General features: G+C 46.4%; 2 protein-coding genes and 1 non-coding gene across 3 annotated transcripts in view; 2 read left to right on the top strand and 1 right to left on the bottom strand.

Annotated features, from left to right (window-relative positions):
* The window catches only part of LOC120381732 (zinc finger protein 420-like), a gene marked incomplete at its 3' end in the record, with an annotated part of 264,899 nt that overhangs the window by 38,112 nt on the left and 211,217 nt on the right, over nt 1–15,570 (bottom strand). The gene's annotated exons all lie outside the window — the stretch shown is intronic.
* Nucleotides 5,136–15,570, top strand: part of LOC120381734 (zinc finger protein OZF-like) — a 33,980-nt gene continuing 23,545 nt past the window's right edge. The window contains exon 1 of the mRNA XM_039499849.1: nt 5,136–6,250. Within this exon, the coding sequence (XP_039355783.1) occupies nt 5,136–6,250 (1,115 nt within the window). The remainder of the gene's footprint in view (nt 6,251–15,570) is intronic.
* TRNAG-UCC lies at nt 15,170–15,241 on the top strand. The gene has a single exon. It is a non-coding gene; the product is annotated as a tRNA-Gly (tRNA).

Raw genomic sequence — 15,570 nt, 5'->3', positions numbered from 1 at the left:
CAGAAAGAGCTTTGGAGCTTTGGTCAAGCTAGTAGGCATGAAGTATTAGCTGAGCTTGCTGCTCTGTGTAAAGGGCATAGAAAGCCAAAGTGGAATGGAAAATCCCCCAAATTGGGGAACAATGGCTTTGTGTGCATAAGGGGCCTAAGGAGGTGAAGTGGAAACTCCCCAAACACACTGATTTGCAGTAACTGAGCTTGTGAAACGTAACCACAGTGGAAGTGTTAGAAAAGTCAAACCACAAACTAGACTAGGAATAACAAGAACAGGAAAGGCCGAATATGGAAAACTGATTGTTCAGCTTGCTTTTGACCTGCATCATATTTTGCAATATATTCCAAATAAGGAAATTAACGTGCAACGTATGTGCCATTGATTGTGGTTTTAAGCTTTAAAAGCCTTGTGTGGTTTTTAGCTCAGGGGGGCAGTATTCCAATAGCTGTCGCCCCCTGTGCACTTTTAACCAAGAAAAGAGCCTCAGGCTGAGCTGATTCAAAATCAATCGTGTGGTTGTTTTCTACAACAGCTTCAAGAGGTCCCTGTGATGGAATGTAAATGTCTTCTTCACACCTTCCCCCTGCAGGAGAATGGTTGTTCGACCAGCTGTTTGCCTTGCTGTTTCCGAGGAACTACTCTGTGGGTGTCCCCCAGAATTGTAACTTTTTCCGTAATCTCATACTGTAAAATCTCATAACTTTACATACAGTGTTACTACACATTTTAACAGGAGGATAATATTCAGTAGATTATGCATTTTCAAATGATACCTCACAAGCCATACTGTGTACAAAATTGATCATAATTTTCTAGAAGAGTGAACATAGGGATATAGACTGACACAGTGTCTGTGTGTGTGTTTGTGTTCGTGTTCGTTCCTAGCAGATATGTGGGTATTTCAATCCCTCATAAGCATAGTGTTCGGCATCTTCAAGGACCTGGGGAACTAGTCCTGGAAATTCACTGGTTTACCAAGTGTGACACTGTATGGAATTGTGAGACACTTTGATATTAATAATAAAATAATATAATCTTATCAAATTGCAATGAATCATGCTAGATATGCCATGTAAGGTGTCAGGGGAAATGTTATGATTTTCCAAGTATGATCATTTTGTTTCTATGTTTGTATCACCTTTGTATTGTGAGTTATAGATATGTAGGGTATATCTGTATTTCCAGACTTGCGCAGTGTTTCTGGGTGACACCCCCAGACATATTGGCATCAACACTGCCTAGCCTGTTTGATGGCCCATTGAGGGTCATCAGCTGTACAATGAGCCCATGGAAAGGACCAAGGGGATACACCTATTGAGTCAGCAAGACATGCCGGGGTATGCCTGTGTAATGAGAACTCCAAGGCTTTTCCATGCCACATGCTGTGAATCTTGTGTTTGGGACACAGGAAGTACAAGCCACATGGCAAAGGAATGTAAAGGGCAGCTGCATCATCTCCGTTTTGTCTTCAATCCCCTTTCCTGCCTCTGGAGCAACTTCTCTACAAACTGAACCCTGGAACAAAGGACTGAATGACCCATCCAAGCTGTGGATGTGTTCCAGGCAGATTTTCACACCGGCAACTCACCAATACTGCTAAGAACCTGATATATCCATTTTGGAATGTATCTGACTGCTTTCCCATTTAACTTTCTTTCTTTCTTTTGTTTAAACCTTTAGTTTAGATGCTAAGGATTGGCTGGCAGTGTGGTATTTTGGGTAAGATACAAACCTATGCTGACCTGGTAACGTGGCTGACCTTTGGGGTCAGAAGATCATTTTGTTTATGTGAGCAGAGTTTTGAAATAACCTCTCACTGTACTGGACCTAAGTGCTCATTAGGAGTCAGAGAACTGGGATGCAATAAAGGGGGCCGTGTGATTTCTTTTTTCAGCGTCTCGATAACCCAAGTGGGTGATCCCTTTTTCAGCCTGCCCTGATCTTGGCATTTTCAGTGAGACCTGCCTCTGGCCCACCAGGTCACACTAAGCACTGAAGTTAAATTAATAGAATGTTTTTTATGACAAAGTCTTATGAAATCAACTGAACTCCTTTGTTTTCTTTCATCTGAGCAGGGTTTCCTGTTACCCAGCCTGATGTGATCTCCCAGCTGGAACAAGGGGAAGAGCCATGGGTCCCAGACCTCCAGGGTTCAGAGGAAAGAGAGATCCTGAGAGCTCCCCGCACAGGTGAGGAAACATTAAACCACCTCAGAATCTGTAAGTGCCTGAAGGAAACATCTGGGATGCCCTACAAAGCCCTTGGGGAGGTGTCTCAGTTCATTATTATCCCTAGCAGGGGTCATATCCTCAGGGTAAATATAGCTCATGGCTTCCTATAGATCCTAGCAGACACCAGGCAGTAGCTTCCTCCCTTCCCCCTGCGTATTTGGATGGGATGTGAAGGCTGAATTGATCCCCTCCTCTCTCTTATTTAGAATCATAGAATCATAGAATCTCAGGGTTGGAAGGGACCTCAGGAGGTATCTAGTCCAACCCCCTGCTCAAAGCAGGACCAAACCCAACTAAATCATCCCAGCCAGGGCTTTGTCAAGCCTGACCTTGAAAACCTCTAAGGAAGGAGATTCCACCACCTCCCTAGATAACCCATTCCAGTGCTTCACCACCCTACTAGTGAAATAGTTTTTTCTAATGTCCAACCTAAACCACCCCCACTGCAACTTGAGACCATTACTCTTTGTTCTGTCATCTTCTACCACTGAGAACAGTCTAGATCCATCCTCTTTGGAACCCCCTTTCAGGTAGTTGAAAGCAGCTATCAAATGCCCCTCATTCTTCTCTTCTGCAGGCTAAACAATCCCAGTTCCCTCAGCCTCTCCTCATAAGTCATGTGCTCCAGCCCCCTAATCATTTTTGTTGTCCTCCGCTGGACTCTCTCCAATTTATCCACATCCTTCTTGTAGTGTGGGGCCCAAAACTGGACACAGTACTCCAAATGAGGCCTCACCAGCGTTGAATAGAGGGGAATGATCACATCCCTCGATCTGCTGGAAATGCCCGTACTTATACAACCCAAAATGCCATTAGCCTTCTTGGCAACAAGGGCACACTGTTGACTCATATTCAGTTTTTCGTCCACCGTAACCCCTAGGTCCTTTTCTGCAGAGCTGCTGCCCAGCCATTCGGTCCCTAGTCTGTAGCAGTGCATGGGATTCTTCCGTCCTAAGTGCAGGACTCTGCACTTGTCCTTGTTGAACCTCATCATGTTTCTTTTGGCCCAGTCCTCTAATTTGTCTAGGTCCCTCTGTATCCTATCCCTACCCTCCAGCGTATCAACCACTCCTCCCAGTTTAGTGTCATCTGCAAACTTGCTGAGGGTGCAGTCCACACCATCCTCCAGATCGTTAATGAAGATATTGAACAAAACCGGCCCCAGCACCGACCCTTGGGGCACTCCACTTGATACTGGCTGCCAACTAGACATGGAACCATTGATCACTACCCGTTGAGCCCGACCTTCTAGCCAGTTTTCTATCTACCTTACTGTCCATTCATCCAGCCCATACTTCTTTAACTTGCTGGCAAGAATACTGTGGGAGACTGTATCAAACGCTTTGCTAAAGTCCAGAAATAGCACATCCACTGCTTTCTCCTCATCCACGGAGCCGGTTATCTCATCATAGAAGGCAATTAGGTTAGTCAGGCATGACTTGCCCTTGGTGAATCCATGCTGACTGTTCCTGATCACTTTCCCCTCCTTTAAGTGGTTCAGAATTGGTTCCATGATTTTTCCAGGGACTGAGGTGAGACTGATTGGCCTGTAGTTCCCTGGATCTTCCTTCTTCCCTTTTTTAAAGATGGGCACTACATTAGCTTTTTTCCAGTCATCCTGGACCTCCCCCGATCACCATGATTTTTCAAAGATAATGGCCAATGGCTCTGCAGTCTCATCAGCCAACTCCTTTAGCACCCTCGGATGCAGTGCATCCGGCCCCATGGACTTGTGCTCATCCAGCTTTTCTAAATAGTCCCGAACTACTTCTTTCTCTACAGAGAGCTGGTCACCTCCTCCCCATACCGTGCTGCAGAGTACAGCTGTCTGGGAACTGACCTTGTCTGTCAAGACAGAGGCAAAAAAAGCATTGAGTACACTAGCTTTCTCCACATCCTCTGTCTCTAGGTTCCCTCCCTCATTCAGCAAGGGGCCCACACTTTCCTTGACTTTCTTCTTGTTGCTAACATACCTGAAGAAACCCTTCTTGTTACTCCTAACATCTCCGGCTAGCTGCAACTCCAAGTGTGATTTGGCCTTCCTAATTTCACTCCTGCATGCCTGAGCAATACTTTTATACTCCTCCCTGGTTATTTGTCCACTCTTCCACTTCTTGTAAGCTGTTTTTTTGTGTTTAAGACGAGCAAGGATTTCACTGTTAAGCCAAGCTGGTCGCCTGCCATATTTACTTTTCTTCCTACACATCGGGATGGTTTGTTCCTGCAACCTCAATAAGGATTCTTTAAAATATAGCCAGCTTTCCTCGACTCCTTTTCCCGTCATGTTATTCTCCCAGGGGACCTTGCCCATCAGTTCCCTGAGGGAGTCGAAGTCTGGTTTTCTGAAGTCCAGGGTCTCTGTTCTACTGCTCTCTTTTCTTCCTTGTGTCAGGATCCTGAACTCGACCACCTCATGGTCACTGTCTCCCAGGTTCTGATCCACTATTGCTTCCTCTACTATTTCTTCCCTGTTTGTGAGCAGCAGGTCAAGAAGAGCTTGTCCCCTAGTTGGTTCCTCCAGCACTTGCACCAGGAAATTGTCCCCTACACTTCCTGGATTGTTTGTGGGAAGAGTTTGGGGGAGTTCAGCTCCTGATTTTTATTTGACCTCCCTCCAGCACTTGTTTTGGTTTGGTCTTTCCTGTTCCATCCCTGTTTGAGGTGTCTGTCTCTGTCACAGCAGATGATGCAATGGTCCGTGAGAAAGAGGAGCGCAATTCTCAGCAGAAAAATGTTGAGCAAGTGGATAAACACGGAGCATTATCACAAAGATCGAAAAGGAATGTGTCCAGGAGTCCTGAGCAGGGAAACTCCTGGGAGATTCAGCACAGACCAGAAAGAGAGCAAGGAAACCAGCCAGGGGAGAAATTGGGTAAATTTATTTCCTGTTGGGGAACTCAGAAGGTTCTCATGGAAACCACAACACAACAGGAAATCCTTAGGCGAAAGAGAAAAAATACATGCACTGAGTGTGGGCAAAACTTCATTCACAGATCAAGCCTTTCTGTTCATCTGAGAATCCACACAGGGGAGAGGCCCTACAAATGCCCTGAGTGTGGGAAAACCTTCAATCGCAGTTCGCACCTTATTAGTCATCAAACAATCCACAGAGGGGAAAGACCCTACGAATGCAGTGAGTGCGGGAAAACCTTCAATCGCAGCTCAAACCTTATTAGCCATCAAAGAATTCACACGGGGGAGAGGCCGTATAAATGCTGTGAGTGTGGAAAATGCTTCACTAAGAGTTCAGCCCTTTCTCAACATCAGAGAATCCACACGGGGGAGAAGCCCTATGAATGCCGTGAGTGTGGGAAAACCTTCACTAACAGCTCACACCTTTCTAGACATCAGAGAATCCACACAGGGGACAGGTCCTACGAATGCAGTGACTGTGGGAAAAGCTTCACTCAAAGATCATCCCTTTCTGTTCACCAGAGAATCCACACAGATGAGAGGCCCTATGAGTGCAGAGAGTGTGGGAAAAGCTTCACTCAAAGATCACCCCTTTCTGTTCATCAGAGAATCCACACGGGGGAAAGGCCCTATGAATGCAGAGTGTGTGGGAAAAGCTTCACTCAAAGATCAGCCCTTTCTGTTCATCAGAGAATCCACACAGATGAGAGGCCCTATGAATGCAGTGAGTGCGGGAAAAGCTTCACTGACAGCTCAGCCCTTTCTAAACATCAGAGGATCCACACAGGGGAAAGACCCTACGAATGCCGTGAGTGTGGGAAAAGCTTCACTCAAATATCAGTCCTTTCTGTTCATCAGAGAATCCACACAGGGGAAAGACCCTACGAATGCCATGAGTGTTGTAAAACCTTCAGTCGCAGCTCGCACCTTATTCGTCATCAAACAATCCACAGAGGGGAAAGACCCTACGAATGCAGTGAGTGCTGGAAAACCTTCAATCGCAGCTCGCACCGTATTAGCCATCAAAGAATTCACACGGGGGAGAGGCCCTATGAATGCCATGAGTGTGGGAAAACCTTCTCTTGGCACTCAGCCCATGTTAGCCATCAGAGACTCTGCAAGAGAGATCAACATTGTAAAAATCTCTAGGGCTATCAATACTTTGTTTTTTAATACTTTTCCTGATTCCCACATAGTAACTTTTAAAGCTCTTTGAACTGTTTGCAGCACCGTTATCCCTCAGCTTGTCCAGATGAGTGGCCCATTTTTGCCTTTTGCAGTTCGCCCTCTTTTGAGATGGACCTATTTGTCCTTTCTGTTGTCCCATAAGTAGTTGGAGTGTGCCCTCCCTATGAGGAACCAGGGAGCATCACGTTTATACCATTCCTCCTGTTGCAAAGTTATTGTTAGAGTCACCAGTGATACAGATTGTATCCTTGCCAGTTGTTCTCACGTTGCTCTGGGTTGTGCTGAAGAGCAGTTATCTTGGGAATTTTTCAAATTATATGTAAATGAAGAGGAGCAGGGGCAGAAAAAAAGTATAATTTCAGCTTCTGTGACACTAGAAGGAGATGGGGTGACTCAAAGATTCCCTCCTTCCCCTTCACTGCAGAACTGTTACCTTTTGCCTGAGCCAGGCAGAGTTTATCTTCGTCACATTCTATCCATCCACTTCTCAAAGTGTCTTGTGATGAAGCATTCTCCATTGTCTGTGCTTGCAGATGATGTTTTGACTTCTTTAATCCTATATCAGAGTTGCTATGACTGGAGATGAAAGTGTCAAAGACCTGGAAGGGGAATTCAAATGGATCCCAAATACAGTGTGATCATTTAGAGTTTAAATTCCAGGTTCCATCTATTGTAAAGCCACTTCTAGCAAGAGGGCTGTTTTTCCCTCATTATGGGCATGCTAGGATACTAAAACATTTGTAAATAACATAACTGACTATTGAGACAGGGATGAGGGAAGCAGGTTTGAATGGATCAGAGGAGAATGTGATGGGAGACTCTCTTGTCCCAATTCTGAATAATCAGATGTAACCTGCTCTGGAATTTCACTTGACACTTTCTTTGTCATGTATTGTCTCTCTGTGATGTGGGTTTCTATCTTTCCTAAAGGCTGTTTGGTCACCCAATTGGATATTAGTTCAGTTTGATAGGCTGTAGCTCAGATTTATTGAAGAATTTAAGACAATCACCCTTTGCTAAAGGCCTCATTTATGATTTCAGCTTTGCTTTTTCCCCATCCCTCCATGATGACATGGAGAAAGTTGAAGTGCAGTTCTATCAACAGGAGAGAACTCTCTAATTTACTGGACAGGCTCACAAAGAAATAGCAGTGATTTAAAATCTCCACTCAGAAATGGTGAACAACAGCAGAACCCCAACTAACTGAAGGAAGTGCATCTGATCACAGTGTATTTCAGTTGTTTAAGGCAATATTGTCTCCCATGATTTGGGAAGAGAATTCCATGGTAAGTGGTTTTGAACTAGGCAAAATGCCCGTGTGTCTGGTTCCCAGACCATTTGTAACCCAGGCCCTACAGAAGATCTCTCCTAGCTAATCCTATGCTATGGGAAATGCAGCCCTTCATGACACAGATGTTGAGGAAATAGAAGTGGAGTTTTTGGTTGAATTTATCCTTTTGTAGGTGCTAAAGATGTGTATAAAATGAAACCAGTGTTGAAAATGTAATATCTTCAGCAAAATAGCCATGTTTGAATAGAATCTCCAGTTCTGGTAACTAACGAAGATTCTGATCAAGGCCTGTATCCAGTCCCTTCCCTGGACCTGTGCCACCGAATTAAAGAAGAGCTGGGCATGTTTCAGGAAGCCATTCCTCATTAACACTGCTGAGATTTTAAGTGGTTTTGTAAAGTATTCTTCAGAGAAGTGTAAATCTACCCTATCCAAAACCAAGGATTTGGAAAGAGCTGAGGTTGAAAGATTCCACACCCAGTTCTTGGTTTCCACCCCAGTAAAGGAAGCTATGGTGACCCAAGGAAAATTGTTTGTACAACTCCACTTCCTAGTTCAGTGTCACTGATTACACTTCCAAAGTATGCCAGGGTTAGATTGAGAACATGCATCCAAACAGTGAAGGACGACAAGAGAGAGTGCTTCATAGGACAGTCCTTCCCTGTGGATCCCAAACTGGCTGCCTGATTGGGTAACAAGGACTTTCAGGCTGTAGAAATGATGGTAACCAATGAGGCAACGAATTTGTCAGCCTCCAATTTCAGACTTCCAGATACACACATGTTGAGTCCTGAGACTATGGTTTTGTGTCTGACGCTGTGGCTACACAATTAAGCTGATGTTGGCACAACTGCACCAATGTAGCTGTGCTGCTGTAGCACTGCTATAACAGATGCTCTAAGCCAATGGGAGAGATTTCTCCCATCGGACTTGATTAGTCCAGCCCCCGCAAGCGGCGGTGGCTATGTTGGCAGGAGAAGCTCTCCCGCTCATGTAGCACTATCTACACAGGGGGTTAGGGCTGTGTAACTACATTGCTCAGCGGTGTGGATTTTTCACACCCCTAAGCAATATAGTTATCCCGATAAATGTCTTTAGTGTAGACCAGAGAGGTTTCTCTTTTGTTTTATGCATTTACATTACTTCTCTGCCTCCTCCTACTTTGAAAGATTAAAAAGTGTGAAAAGAGAGGTATTTTTCTCCATAATGCAAACATTCCGACATAGAAGACTCCTTCTACCAACACACATGGCAGAAGATCCTGAGATATATGAACTCACAGAAGTGGTTGGGACAAACCACACTAAGAACAAGGGTTCAGTTATTGACAATGGGGATTAAAAGCAAACTAAGGGCTTGGCTACACTTGTGAGTTGCAGCGCTGGTGGAGGCTTTCCAGCACTGCAATTAGTAACTGTCCACACCTGCAAGGCACATCCAGCGCTGCAACTCCCTGGCTGCAGCGCTGGCTGAACACCTGGTCTGCTTGGGGTATAACGAGTGCAACGCTGGTGATCCAGCACTGCTCATCAAGTGTGGACACACACCAGCGCTGTTGTTGGCCTCTAGGGTATTAGGAGATATCCCAGAATGCTTTAAAGTAAATTACTCTCTTTTGTTTTGTTATGCAGCCTCTCTTTGTTTTGTTGTGAACTCGGGAGCTGCTTATCTAAACAAACACAGCTCCTGTTTGCTGTGATCAATCTGTAAGTGACTGTGAACAATCAAATGAGAGAACCCCCTGCCTACCTCATTCACAGGGGTTGAGTGTTTGATGAGAGAAACGGGGAGTCCGTGCTTCTTATCTGGTCTGCAGGCTGTTTGCAGAATAAGGGGTTTGGAAAATTTTCTGATTTTCAGGGCAGGGAACTAATACACAGTGTCGGCTCAAAAAATCCACACACTGTCTCTCTCTCTCCCTCCCTCCCCCGCTCCCTGTCACACTACACCCCACCCCACCCCCCTCTTTTGAAAAGCAGGTTGCTGCCACTTGAATGCTGGGATAGCTGCCCATAATCCATCACTCCCAACAGCGCTGCAAATGCGGCCACACACCAGCGCTGGTAGCTGTGAGTGTGGCCACACACCAGCGCTGTTCCTACACAGCTGCACAACCAGCACTGTAACTCCCAGCGCTGCAACTCACAAGTGTAGCCAAGCCCTAACATATATGAAAAGAATTTGTGATCTTTGAATATGTTATTGTTACCAATTAAAATGAAATTATAGGTGAAGTTATTGGTTAAAGAGTAAGAGACTGTGTGATAATGTGAATTATTTTGGAAAACTGAAAGTTGTCTTGTTTTTGTGTTTTTTTTTAGTCGTACAGGAAATGATGGCTAATCTTGAAAAGTTAATTAGATTTAATTTACCCTGGTTCCTCAACTGTTGCTACAGCTCTACTACCCATCAATCCAAAGACTGAGAGAAATGGAGAGTTCCAACCATTGTCCTTTTAGTATCTTATTGTTCCTCTCTCTGTTTTTTGTGCTGGCATTTCTCTTCTATCATTTTCTGCCTTTGTTTAGTGGTAACAGTTGGTTTCCATCACTCATGTTTTTGTTTAAATCTCTATCCATTGTGAAATAAATTTTTTGCTTGTTCAATAACTGTACTCAGGTGCTGTGTGAGATACAGTAGCAATGGTCCACAGTAAAACTAGTAACCTGGGATACTTGGGGAAGAGAGGATCTGGGATTTCACCGAGTATCTGGTGATCCGGGCTGGACCCCAGCGGGGGACACATTGAAGGAACTCAAGGGTTAAGGTGGCTGCTGTAGCTCAGAGGAGGGTCCTTGAGTTCCAGCAGGCTGGTGCGTTTGGTCACTAACATCCAGCTGCCAAATGCAAAACTCCCTCTTCCTTGTGGCAGGTGGCAACAAGGAGACTCACAGCCCTCAGCACACTGAGAAGGGTCATAATGTGTCTCTGTGTTGATCCACCTGTCAAATTCACACAGGGAAAGCTCCCGATAGCACAAAACTCTGCCCTATGAAATCATGGAACATGTGCTCTTTGCTCTGTGAAAGCATGTAAAGAATCCAAGCACTGGAGGACAGGGGTTGGGTCCAGAGCGACCTAGACAAATTGGAGGATTGGGCCAAAAGAAATCTGAGGAGGTTCAACAAGGAGAAGTGCAGAGTCCTGCACTTAGGATGGAAGAATCCTATGCACTGCTACAGCCTGGGGACTGACTGAGTGAGGGGATTTGATAGCAGCCTTCAAGTACCTGAAAGAGCAGCAGTGTGGGCTTTCTCCTTGCCACTTTTGCTGGGCTGAGCAGGCAGCCTGGAGGCCTTTCTAGAAGAGAACTGGGAACTGAGTTAGAAAAACCAATGTGAAAACAAGAACCTCAGGTTTAGACTCATTTATTTATAATATTAAATCTTCAATTCTAGTGTCACAGTCAATACAATTGCTTCAGCCTGATAGTTGCCCAAAGGGAAACTTAACGTCTCTCCAAGGGGAGTGGAGAGAAAACACTTTTCAGAGTCCAAGAGAGACAAGGCGGGTGAGGGTAAGAGCTTGCAGAGGACCAACCTCTGTTGGTGAAAGAGACAAGCTGTGGAGCTAACCCAGCACCCTTCTTCAGTTCTGTGTAGCCTGGAAGGTCGTCTCCTCCATAACCTGCAGTTAGAACATAAGAACAGCCACACTGAGTCAGACCAGTTCATCTAACCCACTCTCCCGAAAGTGGCCAATGCCCGGCGCCCCAGAGGACCCCTGGGACCAACATGGATACAACACCACCACAAACGAGGTTAAAAGTCAATGCACAGGGGAGAAGCATCTTGTGTTTCATTCCTTATGTCCTAGTCCCATCGTGTGGCCATTTCCTTTTCTTCCTTTCTATTAAAAGCTTTGGTGTTTTGCACAGAAACATTATTTCCCCAGGAGAGACCCAGGAGTGGGGGCTGCATTCCTGTACCAAACAGTCACTGGAAGGGGGCAGACAAAGGCCTTTAGGACCAGGCGTCCGTCACTGTCAAAAGATCATCTCCCTCCTGCAGGTCACTGGCAGCCTGAATTTGTTCCTTATCCTCCCAGAGTCTGGGGGCTGGAATCAGCACTACCCAGCCCCTCCGTATGTAGCAGGAACAAACACAAACCTGGTCTTTAAAACAAGCTGTCCCCTTCCTTCTCAGGGAAGATTTTTCTGTGATTGAAGTTGAGCTTCAGTTCCCCTCTCCTAGGGGCAGGGCAGGTGTGGGGCCAGCTCCCAATGAGCTCTGCTTTCACCTTTGCTCCCTTTCAGTCACTCTGGGATCCTAACTCTGCTCCCAGCTATCAGGCAGCTTCCAGCCCATCCACCCTGCTCACTAACTCCATGGTCATGTGTCACCCCATTTGCCAGCACACAGAGCCTGCAGGAAAACTCCTTTTGCTAGATCCATTGGTGGTATAGTGGTGTGTGTAGATGTTTTCCAATCAGGTGATTTGGGTTTGATTCCCAGCCAATGCAATAATGGCTTTTCTCTTTTGTTGTTTCCTCATCTGGAAGTGGTTTAATTTCAGTCACGTTGTGTTACAATCACATTATCTATAGAATGAGACAATAAATGGGTCAAAGTCCAGCAGGTCATACAGGATGGAGGCACACAAGGGGCTGGAATGTGTCATCTGAGAAAGACAGAACACTTGGAAACCTGCATCTCCCATCCCCTGGCCTTGCGTGTTATGATTCCAGCTGCGTGAGCTGTTTGTAGGATGTTCCGGCATGATGGGGAAATGAAGTTTTGAGTCAGTTTTTGCTCCTGCAGATTCCTTTGCTGTTACTATTATAATGACATGAACAAAAGGGAGGCAAAATAAAAATAAACTCCAAAGTACAATACAGGTGGGGAAAGAGAAGATCACAGTTAAGCCAAACACTTCAAAATAAAAATTAATACTAAAAAAGGGGATGGGGGAAGAGATCAGGTATGTGGAGATCCCCTTGATATTTCAACGCACATTGTTAGAATCAAAGTTCAGACTTGACCCTGGAAAACCTGCAACTACCTGTCTCTCTGAACACCTGTGATGAGCAAGATGGAGTTGGGACACCTGTTCTGCTTCAATCATTTATTGTCTCTCTGTTCTCTCCTTCTCCCCCCAATTCCTCGTCTCCAATGTCTCTGCCTTTCTCCTCTTGCTCCCTCTCCCCTGCCCTTTCCAGGAACTCACACTCTACAGCATTTAGAACAAGCCAGAGCTCCCATGTTCTGCACATGAGCCTGTGTCAGAGGACGTGTGACCCCGGTCAGAACCAGTCACCAGATCAATATGACCCTTTATGGGCGACTTCTCTGCCTGCTCTGCAATTTACATCTCCCCTCTTCCCCCCCCCCGCCCCGCAAACAGGGTGGGGTACAGCTCTGAGTGAGAGGCCTCACAGGAGAAATTTCAGCCCAAAGACAAATTTGTGTGAAATGTTGAGAAATGAAGAGCCTCCCAAATCCCCAGAACTCTAGTGTCACCCCCATGGCACCAGCACAGGGAACCCAGTGAGATGGGGTTACAGAATACAAGCGGGGAGGCAGCAGGGAGAGAGTTGACAGGGAATCTCTCTTTTTCCTTCTCTCTTCACTTTCTGTTCTTCTCTTTCCTTCCAGGAATTGTAGTCACAGCAGGGAGGGGTTTGTCTCCGTGTCTGTCACGGAGGTGGTAGAAGTGATGGATTCTGTGACTTCCTGCAACCTCCGTGACTTCTGCAGTGGGCACAGTGGCTGACTCCAGGGCCACTCAATCAACTGGCTCCAGGGACCGCCCAAGCAGCGGCCAATGCAGCTGCCCCGGGGACCACTTTACCAGTGGTCCCGAGGGCAGCAGGAGCAGCCACAGCTTGGTGGCCTCTGGCAGCACTTCTGGGGTGGCCAGAGCAGCAGCTGGCCCCCTGGGGCTCCCCCCTGCCCTAGCAGCAGCTGGAGTGGCAGCGACTCTCAGGGCTTCTCCCCTGGTAGCTGGTGCTCATTATCCATCAATTAAATCAAAACACTTCCCCCTGCAAGTGGATTTAGCCCGGGACCCTCAGAATCAGCAGTTGTTACGCCCCCACTGAGCTCTCTGGTCAGGTGTCCTAGTGCCGGGAGCCTCCGATGTAGATCCTAAAATAGCGTTTTTGCACCAGGGGGGCTGAAATTTTGGACCAGACATTGTAGCTCCACTGTTATTTTACTGAATTGCTTCAAAACAGCAAGTGTAGAAAGTCTCCTAAGTGCCAGGCTCTCTGCCATGGAAACAGCTGCCCCTGCTCTGCAGGAGTCTGTGTGTTCCACCCAGCAACGTACACACCTGCTCCACACTGAAGGGGGGTCAGACAGTGATGGTAACGCAAATCTTCAGACTATTAACCAAGGTCCCTTTCTTTAACCCAGGACATGCCAGTCACCTGGTTAGCCATGGTGTTATCTTCATCTTCAAATACCTCTCAGGACATTGAACAGAGGAAGTGAAACCCCCCTCCCCCGAATGGCTCCCTGTTGAGGCGTTGTACCGGACCTGCCCCTGGAGACTGTCTGGTTTTATACTCTTAGAGCTTTTTCTCTTCAAACCCCTTATCCCAATCTCTGGGCCAACCTCCGCATTTCAGAGTTTAGAATTTACTCTCATCACCCTCCTATGGCACTTTCCATGTGACTGAGACAAAGCAAGTAGGGGAAGCTCCGTGGCTAATGAAAACCAACGCTCTGGGTGAGGCCTGAACTCACACCCACAGCTGTATTTCCCCCTGCATGAGCCACTATAGGTGCTTCTTAGACAAACTTGGGCTGTTGGTGGTTATGTGGGTCTGTGCTTCACCACTTTGGCTGCTCTGTGAAAAGCTGATGGTTCAAACAGAATCTGGTGGGGTTTTGTTTTGTTTTAAGCAATTAGAGTCTAGTACATTTTAACAGGCAGAAAATGTCCTATTCTGGTCTAGCCCCATTTGACTCCTTCTGTCCATCTTCTTCCTTCGCCCTCAGTGTCTTTCCTTCCCCATTGGGGACATACAGAGATGAACCCCAGTCAGTCTGTGTCACAGAGAGTCTGTATCTCCTAAGGAATGTGGGTGAAGGATTCCAGCTGAATTAACTCCGCTCACCTGGGTTAGAAACATTTGTTTCTTTCGAGCACATAGTGGGAAATGGGACATTAATTCAGACCCAGGAGGCAAGGCAGAGAGGCTTCATGCTCTTGATCTCCATGAAGGGAGAGAGGATCCCCAGGAAGGAACAGAGCTTCCTTTAGATTCAAGCTGGGTCTCCTGGAAGTTGGAAAAGACCCTTGGTCACTGAGGATCTCATGGGATCGTGCTGCTCCAGAGGCTCGAGAGTCCTGGGTGCAGGGAGGGTGTCACTGCACAGTCTGAAATGGAAGGGAGGACCCTGGAAGGGAAGGGGAGGAACAGAAAATGGAGAGGAATGAAACAGAATAAACGCCTCTTCTGTCTCCCATCCCCAACCCAGCAAGAACTGTTATCAGTGGGGAAACTCCCCACGATGAATGGCAGAGACCACAGAGACATTCGCCTCATGCTGAGAAGTAAGGTGACCAATCACCAAGTGTGAAAAATCAGAGACTTTCACCAGATGCATTGGTGGTATAGTGGTGAGCATAGCTGCCTTCCAAGCAGTTGACCTGGGTTCGATTCCTAGCCAATGCAATGATGTGATGATTCCTCCACTGGGAATTGATTTAATTTCGGTCATGTTGTATCAGTTTATCAATGGAATGAGAGAATCAGTGTCCCAAATCCCAACAGGTCATTAAACACCCAGTGGAGGAAGAAAGGGGTGGGACTATATAATGAGCAGTTGGAGTCATCCTGGTATTACAATGCTTGGTTTATCTTTTTTTTAAATTCCTTTACTTCCCTCTCCCTTTTAGACTCAGAGCCTTTAAGGTCAGAAGGGACCAGTGTGATCATCTAGTCTGACCTTGCAGGCACCTTGCAGGCCAAAAGACCCCACCCACCCACTCCTGGAATAGACC

This window comes from Mauremys reevesii, linkage group 14, assembly GCF_016161935.1.
Source record: "Mauremys reevesii isolate NIE-2019 linkage group 14, ASM1616193v1, whole genome shotgun sequence".
NCBI classification, from domain to species: Eukaryota; Metazoa; Chordata; order Testudines; family Geoemydidae; genus Mauremys; species Mauremys reevesii.
The sequence above is the reverse complement of the archived record's forward strand: the minus strand, read 5'-3'. Positions and strand labels throughout refer to the sequence as shown.